The sequence below is a fragment of the Neophocaena asiaeorientalis genome, unplaced genomic scaffold (assembly GCF_003031525.2).
Source record: "Neophocaena asiaeorientalis asiaeorientalis breed wild unplaced genomic scaffold, Neophocaena_asiaeorientalis_V1.1 scaffold388, whole genome shotgun sequence".
Lineage (NCBI taxonomy): Eukaryota > Metazoa > Chordata > Mammalia > Artiodactyla > Phocoenidae > Neophocaena > Neophocaena asiaeorientalis.
Genome location: NW_020172738.1, coordinates 231568 through 247407, shown reverse-complemented (window position 1 = coordinate 247407; position 15840 = coordinate 231568). Strand labels below are relative to the sequence as shown.

Below are 15840 nucleotides of genomic sequence, written 5' to 3'. Positions count from 1 at the left end.
GGGATTCCAGGCTTTCACTGCCGTGGCCTGGCTTCAGTCCCTGGTTGGGGAATTGAGATCCTGCAAGCGGTGTGGCCAAAAAATAAAAATAAAATAAAATAAATAAATAAAATGGAGTTCAGAACTCTAACGGAAAACTGATGAATTCATAAAAGTGCTAACAAAAGATCAAGATGAGAAGAAATTAATCACATGGGACTGAGTGAACTGGTGAGGGTGATTATAATTTTTGTGACTTTCTGTTTGAATAAAAAAAGAAAATCCCACAAGGACTCAGAGGCAAACAATATACAAAGCAATGTTCACTGCAAAGTAAAGGAGCTGTTACAGTGGAGGATTGCTGGACTGAATGTCAACATTATGACACAGTATATGAGTGTGTTTCGTGTTTGGTAATTGCAATCATTGTTGCTTTTGTTGTGGTCACCCATTTACAATGCTTGGTGTCAGTTTATTTATCTCTTATAAAAATAAAATACAGTGTGTGTGTGTGTGAAAAAAAAAAAAAAATGCAGCCAGGAGGCCATTATGGAGGTATGATTTAGGAACTTCTTATAAAAATAAAATACAGTGTGTGTGTGTGAAAAAAAAAAAAAAATGGAGCCAGGAGGCCATTATGGAGGTATGATTTAGGCTCCTCTCAGCCTGGATGGAATCTGACCTTTTGACCTGATGAAGTCACCCAGAACACCTGCCAGAAACTCAAGATACTTACCAGACGCTTACTCTAAAGTTGCTCTTAATTTTAGGGTATGTATCTTGCAGATACCTGACTGCACAGAGCCCAAAGATGAATGGCCAGTGTGCAGGTTGTCACATGGTTTGTGATAGCAAATATTGTTAACAATCTAAGTGTCCGTCAACAGGTGACTGGTACAATGCACTGTGCTGGCTATAGGAATAGTATGCTGGCTTTAAACAGGATGTGGTAGATACAAAAAAAGCTCCATGAAATGTTCATGAAGCATTAAGTGAAAAGAGCAAGGTGTACAACAGGGTAAAAAGAAAAGAGGTCTTGCAAAAATATGCTCCCATATGTGTAGAAAGTTTTGCAAGAATTCACAAGATGCTGTCCCTCGGGCAATGGGCAGGGGGAGGGGGCTCTGTGCTGGCAGGAAAACTTATTTTGCATTGTGCTGGTTGACCTTTTACTCTGTTCATGTGTTACTTTTCAATTAAGGAAAAGAAGTCAGTCTCTTCCTCAGGAATCCCAAGGGAGGTGTGTTGGGGGAGGTGCCACCAGGAATGCGACCAGCCGCCCACGTAAAGCCAAGCTGCCCCACGGAATTTCACACACACCGTCCGGAACCAGAGTTGTCTTTTTATTTATTTAATTTTTATTATCATAAAAGTAGTATGTGGTCCTAAAGGATAAAGTAGAAGGAAGCTATGACACCTCATTCCATATTCTTCATATTCGGTGATTTTCCAAGATAACGCTTTTTCCATAGTTGGAATCTGGTGTGTTGGGGGAGGTGCCACCAGGAATGCGACCAGCCGCCCACGTAAAGCCAAGCTGCCCCACGGAATTTCACACACACCGTCCGGAACCAGAGTTGTCTTTTTATTTATTTAATTTTTATTATCATAAAAGTAGTATGTGGTCCTAAAGGATAAAGTAGAAGGAAGATATGACACCTCATTCCGTATTCTTCATATTCGGTGATTTTCCAAGATAAAGCTTTTTCCATAGTTGGAATCAATACCTCCAATCAGTTTCCTGAGTTTTTTTTTTCTTTTTCTTTTTCTTCTTTTACTTACCATTGTATTACGAATATTTTCTGGTGTCCTTAACAATCGTGGCAAAAGACCCAAGTTGTTTTTGTGGCTGTGACTGTCCATCACCCCATTCTTCCCAATGTTAAGCCTCATTCTCCTAGTTGCAGTTCAGGCCCATTGGATTCTCTGGCATCTTCAGTGGAAGGGGAGGGCGGCTCATTGCCAGGTCTTTGGTACTCAAGGGATGTCCTGGAGCAGAGCTCATGGACTCTGTGGGCCCCTGGACCCCTTGGAAAATTGCTTCCATCCCTGCTGGCATGGTTACTATGGGAACACGTGAGTTGGGGCTCTCAGAAAGTGACAGCCCAAGCAGCAGGTCACACATGAACTCATGGGCAGAGGGCAGAGTTTGAGGCTCCCCCTGGTGACGGGGAATCACAAGGCTTGACCCATTTAGGTTATTTTTAGTCTCCGGTAAAAAGCACTTTTATAGAATCCTGTCCTCCTTCAAACCAGGCGCCACTGATGTCACCTGCCAACCGGAGCCCACCGAGGCTCTGCCCACCGCCCCCCAGGCAGCTCGGAGACCTGCCGGGTTGACATCACCCACCTCACCAGGCACATTACCTAACTCCACAGGCACCCTTCAGATGCTAGATATTTGTGGCAGAGTGAGACTCAGGCCCTGGCCTTGCTCCCACGAGTGTAACTCAGGGCCTGATTTACACTCTGAAACAGAGTTATCAGAGATGTGGGGAAAAGAGGGTGGACAGTGCTGTGAATTCAGGTGTCACCTTCCTACTCTTCAGGAGGCCTGAGGCTTAAGGGCCTGTGAGAAGCCCAGCCAAGCATTCGGAGGACTGTTGAACTAAATGTGAACCAAACCGGTATCTGCAGGGGTCCGGGGAGAGGATCTGGAAAGGTCATCTCAAAGATGCCAGTAGCAGAAGTGGAAGACAAAGGTAGGAGGGGGGAGCCGGGCATCCTGGCAGACCCCAGAGCAACTGGGGAGGGAGGCTAGGAGAGAGAGGGCTGAAGGGTGAGCAATCCTTCCTTCCCAGCAGAAGGTCAGGGGGGATGATCCCTCAATAACAATAGTCCTTGGCCTTTGATTTGGGAGTGGCCAATGGGAGGAGGTCAGTTCTCAAGACAGAGGAGGGTGTCACTCCTTCCAGGTGGGGGTCTGACCCACTTGCCCTGGGCCGCTGGTACTGGGAGGGATGGTGCTTGATCACCGGAGGCTCGGACCTCCTGGTCCTACCGGGTGCTCTGTGAGTGGCCACTCCATCCCCTTCTCCAGCCCAAGATGCCATTTTTTTCAGGTCTGGGGTGAGGGAAGTTCACTCCTGATTGCACCGGCCAAGTGAGCAGCTTTCAAACTTCATAGTTAAGTATTCCCTTCTGTATTAGGGTTCTCCAGAGGAACAATGCCAGTGGAATGAGGGTATATAAAGAGCTTTATTTTAAGGAATATGGCTCACATCGTTGCGGAGGCCAGGCAAGTCCAGCATCTGCGGGAGGGGCCTGCAGCCTGGGGACCAGAGATGAGCTGAGGCTGCAGTTTGAGTCTGAAGGCAGTCAGTCTGCTGACTGAATTCCCTCTCCTTTGGGGAACCTCCGCCTTTTTCTATTTGGGCCTTCGATGGATTGCATGAGGCCCACCCATGATATGGAGAGTCACCTGCTTTACTCAGAGTCTACTGAGTTCAATGCTAATCACATTGATGAATATCTTCACTGAGACATCTAGAACACTGTTTGACCACATATCTGGGCACTGTGGCCCAGCCACATTGACACATAAAACTGACTATCACCCCTCCCTTTGCTTTTAGTGAGTAGCTACTTTCACTCACTGACTTCTTTCCCATAGGAATCAATGGCTGACACCTACTTGGCCCAGGCTGGTGGGGACTCAGGTGCCCTGGGGTACAGTAAAGAGCTTCGATGAACACAGGAGGGAAAGGGAAGCATGGTGATTAATACTTAGAAATATTGTCCCACAATATTTGTATGAAGTGACCCTGCATCTCTTCTTCATCCCTACTGCTGGGACTCCATGGTCCCTCTTCTTGTCTGACCCCTTCTCAGACTTTGAAACCCACTCTGCTTCCTGTCCAGGGTGGAAGGACACTGACAAGCAGCTTGGTGGTGCAAGGGGATCATTACACCTCTCTCGGTCCTGTCCCTGTCACCTGCCTCCACCTGAGTTTTCAGAAGCAGAATCCTTCCTATGTCTTGGCACCGGCCATGCAAGTTCATTTCTCCAACAATAAGGGTTTTTTGTTTGGTTTTTTTTGGGTTTTTTTTTTGCGGTACGCGGGCCTCTCACTGTCGCGGCCTCTCCCGTTGTGGAGCACAGGCTCCGGACGCGCAGGCTCAGCGGCCATGGCTCACGGGCCCAGCCGCTCTGCAGCATGTGGGATCTTCCCGGACCGGGGCACGAACCCGTGTCCCCTGCGTCGGCAGGCAGACTCTCAACCACTGCGCCACCAGGGAAGCCCAACACTGAGGTTTTTTCTGTCCTTCCCAGAGCTTCTAGAGGTGCTCTATTCAGACCCTCTGCCCATTTTTAAATTGGGTTGTTTGGTTTTTTGACATTGAGTTGTATGAATTTTTGTATATTTTGGATATTAACCCCTTGTAGGGTATATTGTGTGCAAATATCTTCTCCCATTCAGTAGGTGGCCTTTTCATGTTGTTGATAGTTTCCTTCACTGTGCAAAAGCTTCTTAGTTTGATGTAGTCTCATTTATTTGTTTTTGTTTACCTTGCCTGAGGAGACAGCACCAAAACAAATATTACTAATACCGATGTTAGAGAGCATACTGCTTACGTTTTCTTCTAGAAGTTTCATGGTTTCAGGTCTTACATTTAAGTCTTCAATCCATTTTGAATTTGTTTTTGTGTGTGGTGTGAGAGAGTAGTCCAGTTTGAGTCTCTTGCATGTAGCTGTCCAGTTTGCCCAAAACCATTTACTGAAGAGGCTATCTTTTCCCCATTGTATATTCTTGCCTCCTCTGTCATAGATTAATTGCCCATGTACGTGTGGGTTCATTTCTGGGCCCTCTATTCTGTTCCATTAATCTATGTGTCTGTTTTGTGTCAGTACCATACTGTTATTATTACTGCAACTTTGTAGTATAGTTTGAAATCAGGGAGCATCATATCTCTAGTTTTGTTTTTCTTTTTCAAGATTGTTTTGGCTATTTAAGATCTTCTATGTTTCCATACAAATTATAGAATTATTTGTTCTAGTTCTGTGAAAAATGCCATTGGTATTTTGATAGAGATTGCATTGAGTCTATAGATCGCCTTGGGTACTATGGTCATTTAACAATATTAATTCTTCCAATCTATATACACGATGTATCTTGCCATCTTGTTTGTGACATCTTCAATTTCTTTCATCAGTGTCTTTTGGTTTTCCAAGTACAGATCTTTTACCTCCTTAGTTAGATTTATTCATAGGTATTTTATTCTTTTTGATGTGATTGTAAATGGGATTGCTTTCTTAATTTCTCTTTCTGATAGCTTGCTGATAGTGTATAGAAATGCAAAAGAGTTCTGAATATTAATTTTGTATCCTGCAACTTTACTGAATTCGTTGATGAGTTCTGGTAGTTTTTTGGTGGTGTCTTTAGGATTTCCTATGTACAGTATCATGTCATCTGCAAACAATGACAGTTTTACTTCTTCCTTTTCACTTTAGATTCCTTTTCTTTCTTTTTTTCTTCTGATTCCTGTAGCTAAGAATTCCAATACTATGTTGAATAAAAGTGGCAAGAGTTGGCATTCTTGTCTTGTTTCTGATCTTAGAGGAAATGCTTTCAGCTTTTCACCATTGAATATGATGTTGGCTGTGGGCTTGTCATATATGGCCTTTATTATGTTGAGGTGTGTCCCTTATATACCCACTTTGTTGAGAGTTTTAATCATAAATGGATGTTGAATTTTGTCCAAAGCTTTTTCTGCATCTATTGAGATGATCATATGATTTTTATTCCTCACTTTGTTAATGCTTACATTAACAACGTATCACACCGATTGATTTGCAGGTATTGTACTATCCTTGCATCACTGGGATAAATCTCACTTGATCATGGTATGTGATCCTTTTATTGTATTGTTGAATTCAGCTTGCTAATATTTTGTGGAGGATTTTTGCATCTATGTTCATGAGTAATATTTGTCTGTAAGTTTCTTTTTAGTAATATCTTTGTCTGATTTTGGTATCAGGGTGATGAAGATTTCATAGAATGAGTTCAGAAGCATTCCTTCCTCTGCAATTTCTTGGAATAATTTGAGAAGGATAGGTAAGTATTTTCTAAATTTTTGGCAGAATTCAGCTGTGAAGCCAACTGGTCCTGGACTTCTGGGTTTGGGAGTTTGGTGGGGTTTTTTGTTGTTTTTTTTTTTTTAACTAGTAATTGGTCTGTTCATGTTTTCTATTTCTTCCTGGTTCAATCTTTGGAGATTGTACATTTCTAGAAATTTGTCCATTTCTCCTATGTTGCCCATTTTATTGGTCTATAATTGTTCACAGTAATCTCATGATCCTTTGTATTTCTGTGGTGTCCATTGTAACTTCTCCTTTTCATTTCTGATTTTATTTATGTAGGCCCTCTCTTTTTTTCCCTTAATGAGTGGCTATAAGTATATCAATTTTGTTTATCTTTTTGAAGAACCAGCTCTTAGTTTCATTGAACTTTCCTATTTTATTTTTTTAGTCTCTATTTCATTTATTTCTGCTCTGATCTTTATGATTTCTTTCCTTCTACTAACTTTGGGTTCTATTTATTGTTCTTTTCCTAGTTCCTCTAGGTGTAAGGGTAGGTTGTTTATTTGAGATTTTTCTTTTGTCTTGTGTCTTTCAACACTCCTACTAGCTTTATAAGTGGTTGACCTACTGGCTTTACTGTGTGTTTGTCTTTACCGATGAGATTTTTCCTTTCATAATTTTTCATATTTCTAGTTGTGGCCTTTTCTTCCTGCTTAGAAAAGTCCCCTTAACATTTCTTGTAAAACTAGTTTAGTGGTGCTGGGCTCTTCTAGCTTCTGCTTGTCAAAACTCTTGCTCTCTCCTTCTAATTTGAAAGATAATCTTGGGTAGAGTGTTGGTTGTAAGTTTTTTCTTTCATCACTTTGAATACATTGCTCCACTCGCTTCTGGTCTACAAAGTTTCTGTTGAAAAGTCAGCTGATTGTCTTATGGGAGTTCCCTGGTATGTAACTAGTTGCTTTTCTCTTGCTGCTTTTAAGATTCTCTCTTTATCTTTAATTTTTGCCATTTTAATTATAATGTATCTTAGCATGGACCTCTTTGGGTCCATCTTACTAGGGACTCTCTGTGCTTCCTGAACCTGGGTGTTTGTTTCCTTCCCCAGGTTAGGGCTGTTTTCAGTTGTTATTTCTTCAGATATGTCCTCTGACCCTTTCTCTCTCTCTTCTCCTTCTGGGACCCCTATAGTGTAAATGTTAGTATGCTTGATATAGTCCTAGAGGTCTCTTAAACTATCCTCATTTTTAAAAATTCTTTTTCTTTCTTCTGTTCAGCTTGGGTAATTTCCACTACTCTGTCTTCCAGATCACTGATCTGTTCTTCTGTATAATTTACTCTACTGCTGATTCCTTTCAGTGTGTTTTATTTCAATGATTGTATTCTTCAGTTCTTTTGTGTTCTTTTTTATACTTTGTAACTCTTTATTGAAATTCTGTATTCATCCTTTCTTCTCCTGAGTTTCGTAAGTATCTTTATGATTGTTACCTCAAACCCATTATGGGGTAGATTGTTTATCTCCACTTCGTTTAGTTCTTTTTCTAAGGTTATGTCTTGTTCCTTCATTTGGCACATATTCCTCTGTTGCCTCATTTTCCCCCCAATATTCTGTGTTTATTTCTGTGTTAGGTAGGTCAGTTACATTTCCAAATCTTGGAAAAGTGGCCTTATGTAGGAGATGTCCTATAGGGCCCAGCAGCAAGCTCCCCTTTGGTCACCAGAGCTGCATGCTCTAGGAGTGCCCCCTATATGGGCTGCATGTGCCCTTCTGTTGTGGTGAGGCTAACTATTGTGGGCACGCTGGTAGGTGGGGCTGGTCCCTGGCCCAGTTGCCTGCAAGACCATGACTTATGTGATGGCTGTCAGCCCCCTGGAGGACAGGGTAGGCTTCTTGCATGGTTGGCTGTGTAGCCCAGAGGGGTGTGGATCTGCTGCTGGCCCAGTCGTGGGTCTCTGCATGACTGTCTGTCTGCCCAGCGGGTGGGGTGGCCTGGGGCCTGGTACCAGCCTACTGGTGGGCAGGGCTGTGTCCCCAACACTAATATGCTAGAGGGAGGATTCCAGAATGGTGCTTGCCAGTGCCAGTGTTATTGGGGTAGAACAAGCTCCCCAAAATGGCTGCTGTCAGCATCTCTGTCCCCAGGGGGAGTCCCAGTTGTGTGCTGCCTCTCTGGGAGGCTCTCCAAGATCAGCAAGTATGTCTGACACAGGCTCCTTTCAAACTACCACCTCTGCACTGGTCTCAGAATATGTAAGATTTTGTGTGCATCCTTTAAAAGCAGAGTCTCTGTTTCCTACGACCCTCTGGCTATCCTGAATGTAAACCCTGCTGGTTTTCAAAACCAGACATTTTGGGGGCTTTTCATCCCTGTGCAGGACCCCTGGGCTGGGGAATCCAATGTAAGGCTCATACGCCTTGTTCCTCGAGGAGAATCTCTATGATTGTGATATTCACCTCATTTGTGGGTTGCCAACCTGGGGGTGTGGGTCTTGACTCTACTGCATCTGTACCCTTCCTACTCATCTCATTGTGATTCTTTCTTTATGTCTTTAGTTGTGGAAAAATCTGTTCTGCTAGTCTTCAGGTCATTCTGATAGTTTGTTGCTCTGTAAGAAAGTGTAATTTTGGTGTGTCTGTAAAAGGAGGTGGGTTCAGGGTCTTCCTACTCCACCATCTTGCCACCTCCCTCGTTAACATTTTCTGGCATGCTCTGGGTAAGATATGCACTTGTGGATATCAACGAAGCAAAGGAACAACCTCAGAGGGAATCGTTGGAAGCCAGTATTCACAGGCGGTGCAATGGATGAAGCAGTGTCACGAGTAATGACATGACCATCAATAAATGAATGGGGTTAGGAAATGCAGAGGCAAGAAGATCTATGTTGTCTTGAAATGAACAGGTTGTGAAATGCCACCGCATTGTGAATAAGAGCAGCACTGCTACCCTCATCTTGCTGTATGAGATACAAAATCAGCCAGGAATGGTGCATTTGACAATAAAAAGCAGGACCTGAACAGGAAGAGAGGACCTGGACATCACAAAGACTCTTCAGGTGCGCTGATTGGACACTGAACATATACATAATTACCTCTTCTCTGTCCATTATTCTAAATCTTCATTGATAAATCATTACCTTACATGGGTCCCTGAATTTTAAAATACAAGTTTTAATGAAATTGTGTATATAGACAGGGACCCTGCAAAAGATATCTACTGGGGCCCCATTCACCATAAGGGCACCCCTGATCTAGAAGTTGGGGTTTTCTGAGTGTCAGGGGCAGAAGGGCAGGGGGATAAGGAAGCTGACCATGTCAGATGGCTTAGGTAATTGGGTTGGGAAGGAAGTGAAGGTGGAATGGATCTTAAAAATTAGGGAAACATGTATGACGTGTATGTGTCTTGTATGTGTTATGTGTGTGTCAAAGGGAAATAACACTGGATCAAATGGCAAGGACAGTCTCACTGGCCTCCCCAACCCTGCTGAAATGTGGGACTCAGGGGGAATAGAGGTGTGGAAGGGAAGGTGGGAAGCTGGAGAGTGCTGGGGGGAGGTAGTTATAAGTGGAAGTGTCTTGGTTGTGATAGAGGGTCTCTGGGGATGAGTTGGTCAAGGTGCTATGGGGCAAGGATTGTGGATGGATCCTCCTGATGGACCCTGGAGTGACCTGGGGGCTTTGAGGCAGACAGCAGGGAGGTCAGCAGGGAAACAGGAGAAACCTGAGAAGTATATGGTGGGAGCAGGTCTCTTAAGGAGAGGGTTGACTTGGTGTGGGGCTGAGTTGGGAGTCAGGGAAGGAGAGCTCTCCACCAGGGGTTGCTTGCTTGGGGGCTACCATCCCAGGGTTAAGCCAGCTTCAGGAGGCCAGCTCTTCTCCCCACCTTGGTGTCCCCATACCTAGCTCAGGACCTGGCTAGAGGGCCTTGATACGTGCTCGTTGAAGGCTTGGGAGTTTTGTCCCTGGGTTCAGTGGGAGGAACCAGGGGAGGTGGCAGTGGTCGGGGAGAGGAAGCTCAGAGCGACCTGGGGAGGAACTGGCTTTGGGGAGGTGAGTGCGAGGACCCGGAAGTCTGCTGGGCTGAGCTTCCAAAAGGAACTTCATTTGAGCCCAGAGAGGGCCCGAAGCAGGGTGGCCATGCCTTGACCGTGCTGCCCCCCATGCTGGAGGGGACCCCCGAGATGACCCCTCTATGGGAGCAGCCCACCCCTGGGGCCCCCTTAATGGGCAGAACTTCCCGGCCTCAGGCCTGAGTTAACCACCTTCCTTACTTCCTCCCCCCACTGCTCTTCCCTGAGGCGGGAGGTGAGGCCGGTCCAGGATTCAGTCCACCTGAGTCACAGGCCTTTGCTTTGATTTTCAGCATCAAGTGTTGCGAGGGCTGCTGCAGGTGGCAGGGGCTGGGGGCTCCTGGCACACCTGAGCTCCTCTAGGGGCTGCCCTCCTTAAGGCAAAGACGAGGTAACTGGGGCCGAGAGAGAGAAGAAACCCAGCCAGCTCCTGCAGCTCCAATGCAGAAGAACCGGATTCTAATGGAGGCTTGCCTGGCCCGGGCCCCTGCACACGGCTTCTCTTGTCATGTTGGGGGGCTGAGGGCTGAGGCGGGACGGGGTGGCCCTGTGCAATAGCTGGGCACCTGCCCCTTCACCCTGGTACACTGACCTGAGGACTGAGGACACCCCACCTGTGGTCCAAGCGGGGTGTTCACTTTAGAGCCCTCAGAGTCTGCTGGTCCAGGATGGTGGCTCCCAGCCCTGCAGAAGGCAGCTCCCCTTTGAGCTGTGGGCAAAGGCAGCCATGCCCGGCCACCTCCAACTCTGCTGAGATGCGGGACTCAAGAAGGAACGTCATACTTGCCAGGTGACCAGCTTGCCCCATGGGGATGTGTGAGTTTCCCGAGTGTCCCAGAAAGACCCAGAGGTGAAAACCCAGTCCCCCGCCTCAAAAGGTCCACGTCCCGAGCCCTCCACGCTCCCTCTGCGTGTCTCTAAGCTGGGCTGCAGGGTCAGAATGCCCTGCTCTGGAGAAGGGTCGCCATGGGTTCCTTCACACCCACTGGCCCTGGGGATAAGTGTAAATGTGTCACGGAGCTGTCACCTGGGCCCTGGGAGCCCTCGGGCAGTGTCGCCTAAGGTCCTCCCAGTGCCCAGGGCTGAATAGTGCCTGGGTGGCCATGAGTCTCCAATATGGGGAGGGCGCTCGGCTGGACCCCTCCCCCCAGTTTTGCTCGGCCCTGGGGCAGGCCTTAGTCCCAGCGGAGAAGCTCTGCCCTGTGAGCATCTGTTCCATGGGCACGTTGGAGGGAGGGGACGGGGAGTTAAAAAGCTCTGGGGTCGGGCAGAGGGCTGAGGCTGATGTCCAGGGCGTGGCCACCCCACGGGGGCATTGGGACGGGCCTCGGAATGGCTGCTGGCTTGGCCGTGCTCCTTCAGAAGCTGGCCGTGAACCTCCTGACCCCAGAGGAGCTGACAGTTCCCCCAGGAGGACTTGAGCTGATGCTCGCCCCTCTGGGGACTGAGACCCATTAAAGGAAAGAGACATGAGGGGGGGCGGTTGGTGGTGAGAAGGAACGGGCAGCAGGCAGGGGGCGGGCGGGCGCGCTGGGAAGGTGGAGGACCTCTCTCGCTTGGTCTCTGCAATGAGGAAGTTCTCTGCAGCTCGTTTCCTTTCCCTTGCCGAATGCCTGAAACAGGAAGTCGGGCAGTGAGCGGGTGGCAGCAGCCGGGGCGGCCGAGAGGGGACCGACGGCGGGTCGCGGTGCAGGGGCCCAGCTCCCCTTGGCTGTGCAGGTCCTGCGGGGAGGGCGCCGGCCCGGCCCGGGGAGACCCACACTCGCCATGGTCCCCTGCTGGAACCATGGCAACATCACCCGCTCCAAGGCCGAGGAGCTGCTCTCCAGGACCGGCAAGGACGGGAGCTTCCTCGTGCGCGCCAGCGAGTCCGTCTCCCGGGCGTACGCGCTCTGCGTGCTGTGAGTACCGGGCCCTGCCCACCCCTGCTCCTCCGCCCTGGCCTGGCCTCTCCTGCCCAGGCACGGAGGTGATGGAGGTGCCACTCAGTAGAGGGGAAGCCGGCTCTGGGCTTAGCCAAGGGCCCGGCTCTGGGATGTGTTGTTTTTATGTCGAGTGACCTTGCACGCACCCCGGGTTTGTTGGTGGGTCCAGCTGAGGCCCATTGTGGACCTGCTCGGCCCTGGAGTTAAGGTTTTGCAGGGCTGGAGCCCTCCAGGGCCAGCCTGGGGCCTGGTCACTCGCCCCAGCTACCGGGGAGCCGTGGGGTCAGGGGCTTTCTTGGGGTTCCAGGGTCCAAGAGAAGTGGGTCCGGGCTCTCTGAGACGGGCAGAAGCTCGGGGCTCCGTGGTGGTGGGTGTGTTAGAAAGCAGCTCTGTCAGTTCAGGTGCTGGTCAAAGTATGCCCAGTTCGGAAACCCTCCTGGAAGAACAGAAGTGGCAAGAGGGGACCCTTCCTGTGCCAGGCTTTGGGCCTTTGGAGGAAGCCGTCGTTTGGGGAGCCATGAATAAGGGTGTGGGGGGGTCACTCAAAAAAGGATTTTCAGGTCACCCAGAAGTTGTATTTGGGGCCCTTGGAGCAAAGGAAGTCACATCACCGACAGCAGGAGCCTCTTCTGTCCCCTCCTCAGCCCTTGGGTCTGTCCCCATCTGTCCCCACCTGTTCGGGCCTCTCTGCCACCATCAGCTCTCTCCGCTCCCCCTCTCAGGGATGTTGCTGAATGCGCCAGTTGGCCTAAAATCGGGAACCGGCCACTTGCTGAAGTTTCCTTTTTAAAACACCCTTCCCAACCAATGTCTGAAGGAGGCTCTCGGCCCTGCAGCCTTGCGGTCTAACCATCCCCACTGGGGCCTCGGGCAGTGCCGGGCATGGGGGGGGAAGGGTGTGTGTCCACCTGCACCTGTCAGGTCCTGCCCCTGGTCTCACAGAAGGGTCCCTCTGAGCAGGCAGGCCTTGCTGCTGTCCACACAGGGGGGGAAGTGGGTCATGGACACGGGCCTTGTTTGGAGCGTTGAGTCTGAGCATTTGTGCGTCGAGCTGTTTCATCCTCACGACAACCTGAAGTGCAGGTCCTTTTGTTGCCCCGCTTTGCAGATGAGGAAATTGAGGCTCAGACGGGTTAACCGAGTGATGACAGTCAAAGCCAAGGACATCTGCCCCCAGAGGCTGCACCCAGACAACCAGACTGCTGCCACCCCACTCCTGTGCCCGGCAAGCCGGGTGTGAGCATGGGTTCCGGGTGGCAGCAAGAGAAGCCAGGGCGTTTACAAGGGCGGCTGGGAGCATTTAGAAATTAACACAGGCTCTCAGGGGTCACCCGGCCCGAGCGCTGACTGCGTCAGAGCCCCTGCCCCCAAGGTCGGCTTCCTGGGCCCCCAGTTCTCACACCCCAGGGGAAGCGAAGCAGACCCAGGTTTCCCCGCAGGCACAGCCCCTGTGGGGACCAGTTGACGGGGCCGTAGAAATAGTGAGGAGATTCTGATCTGTCTGCACTCGGCCCACGTGAATCTCTCCCCTCCCCTGGGTGTCTCGAGAACTTCCAGGCTCCAGCTCGCTAACCTTCACAGCAGCCCTTTGACCAGGGAGCTGTGGTGGTGCTCAGGTTACAGACTGGAACGTGGGTCTCTCTGACTCCAAACTGGGAGCCTTGTAACAAGCCAGAGCTGGGAGAGGCCTTGGAACCTCTAGTCCCACCACCCCTGACTTTACAGGTGGGCACACCTCAGAGAGCTTGAGGCCTTTGTCCACACGTCCCTGCTGGCCGGTGGCAACCTGGGATCCAGAATGGTGTACAGTATTCGTTCCTCCACCTTGCCTCTCCTCCCCTCCCCTCCCCTGCACTGGGTTACTCTTGGAGCCTCGGCCAATGTGCCTCTCAGGGAGGGTCCCCGCGGTCCCTGCAATGTCCATCATCCTCTTAGCCCAGGGCTGGGCTTCTTGTCAGTCTCCCATCCCCAGGGCCCCTTTAGCTCCAGACACCAGGGCTTGGAGCCCTCCCCAGTGAGTCCAGCCTTGAGGCCGGCCTCTAAGCCCAGGCCCAGGGGTCCCCTTCCTCCTCCGCTCTGTGGGGGAAGCCACCCTTCCTGCAGGGTCAGGAGGCCCTGTAGGCTGTGGGATACCACGAGCCACCGAACCTTCCAAAACCCTGGGAGACCTAATTTTGCCATCACCCATGATGTTGCCCATTAAAGAGGTTTAAAAACGAAAAACTAGCTGAGTGACAACTACCTGCCACCTTTCCGCAGCTCATTTCATGAAAGAGAGTGTCCTTTAACGCCAAACAGGCAGGAAGAACGTGCTCTTTAAAAATAAATAAATGAATGAAGCCAAAACCAGTCCTTTAAATCAAACAGGTTTAACTTCCTGAAAAACACCCCCTAGCCCGGCCCTATCCTTGGTTTTCTCTGTTCCTGGGACGGTGAAAAGCTCGCCCCACGCCCTCCTGGCCCACAGCCAGCGGTGGGAACCCCAACGGGTTTCACGAGCGTGACTTTCAGAAGCATCAGACTTTACCCTCTGCACTCTCTCTGGAAGTTGCTGGGAGTGCAGGAGCCCGAGTGGGGCAGCTGTGGTGTCAGGGCCTTTTAACGACCCTGTTCCAAAGGGAGCCAGGAAGCCTCCAAGACTGGCCCTTCTGCTCTAGAAATCTCCATATGGGGAAAGACCTCAGGGCCCAGGGTGCCCAGACCTGTCCTGCCTGGACCCCAGTGGCTGGAGCATCTTCCCAGCCCCTCTCGTGAGTGAGGGCATGGCAGGGGCGTTTGGAGCTCCAGGAACTGAGGGCAGCTTCCTCAGGAGTGGCCTTCGCGCTCAGGAAAGAAGACAGGATTTGACTATTTAAATGGAACTAGGGAGGGGGTGAGAGACACTAAAAGACAAGGCTGCGATTCAGCGTGGCCCACGTGACCGAGGAGTACACATTCACCCTGGGCCTAGCAAACCCACACTTCCTCTCGGGAGGTCAGCCCTGCCACCTGCCACTGGGCAGGAAAGTGCAGATCCGTCCTCAGCAACTCAGAAAGCCCTGCTTTAGGGGGATCCCGAGGCCCATGTCGGGATGCAGAGAGCTGGAGGAGGAAGGTCCCAGGAGCTGATCACACGGAATTGAGTCCATGTCTGCCTTCTTGCAGCAAGGGCTTGAGAACATGACGGGAGGAGGGCTCCTAAGTCATGCTCTCCCGGCCCCACTCAGACCAGCCAGCAGAGTCGGCCCTGCTCTAGGAAGGCCAGGGGGGCTTCTTGAGGGGGCCGTCCGGCCGCTCTTGTATGGAGGATGCTAAGAGAGGCTGTCAAGCTTGTGTCCTCCTCTCCTGCCAGGACTGTGCTTCCACGTAGGGACCAGCTCACCTGTCAGGTGCTTTACGCTGCAGAGAAGAGATATGCCTTTGGGGATGGGGGTTCCTCAAGGTGAGAGGTCACGGGCCAGCTGGGCCAACCTCTCCTTGCCCTAGCTGCGCAGGCAGAACTAGAACAATGGCTCAGCGGTGTTGGGGATACACCTCCCTCTCTGTAAGAGCAGCCCGGGCCCTGAGAGCAAGCCTATATACAACTGGGTCCGTCAGCCACCATCCAGGATGGAGCTGCCTAGTCGGGTGGCATTCCCACCAAACCACACCGGAGAGAGTTGGCTTCCCTCCCAGGGGAGGGGGCAGATGCATGCCGTCTGTGACTCAGAAACCAATGCCGGTCCAGCCAGCTGTGGCGGGGATGCTGTCTTGGTTCCCCTCAGCACCTGGCCTTTCGTGAGCTTCCCAGGCAGACCTATGACCTCCTTCCCAGGGACAGTACACCAGGCAGCCCGGCCTTGGTAGCCTTGTGAGCACAGCCAGAAAGGT

General features: G+C 50.2%; 1 protein-coding gene across 2 annotated transcripts in view; it reads left to right on the top strand.

Annotated features, from left to right (window-relative positions):
- Nucleotides 1–11687: 11687 nt before the first annotated feature.
- The window catches only part of INPP5D (inositol polyphosphate-5-phosphatase D), a 128560-nt gene continuing 124407 nt past the window's right edge, over nt 11688–15840 (top strand). Inside the window, exon 1 of one of the 2 annotated variants that reach the window (XM_024740498.1) lies at nt 11688–11967. In XM_024740498.1, the coding sequence (XP_024596266.1) occupies nt 11834–11967 (134 nt within the window). In that variant the 5' untranslated portion in view covers nt 11688–11833. The remainder of the gene's footprint in view (nt 11968–15840) is intronic. The other variant, XR_003002624.1, reaches the window with a different exon arrangement.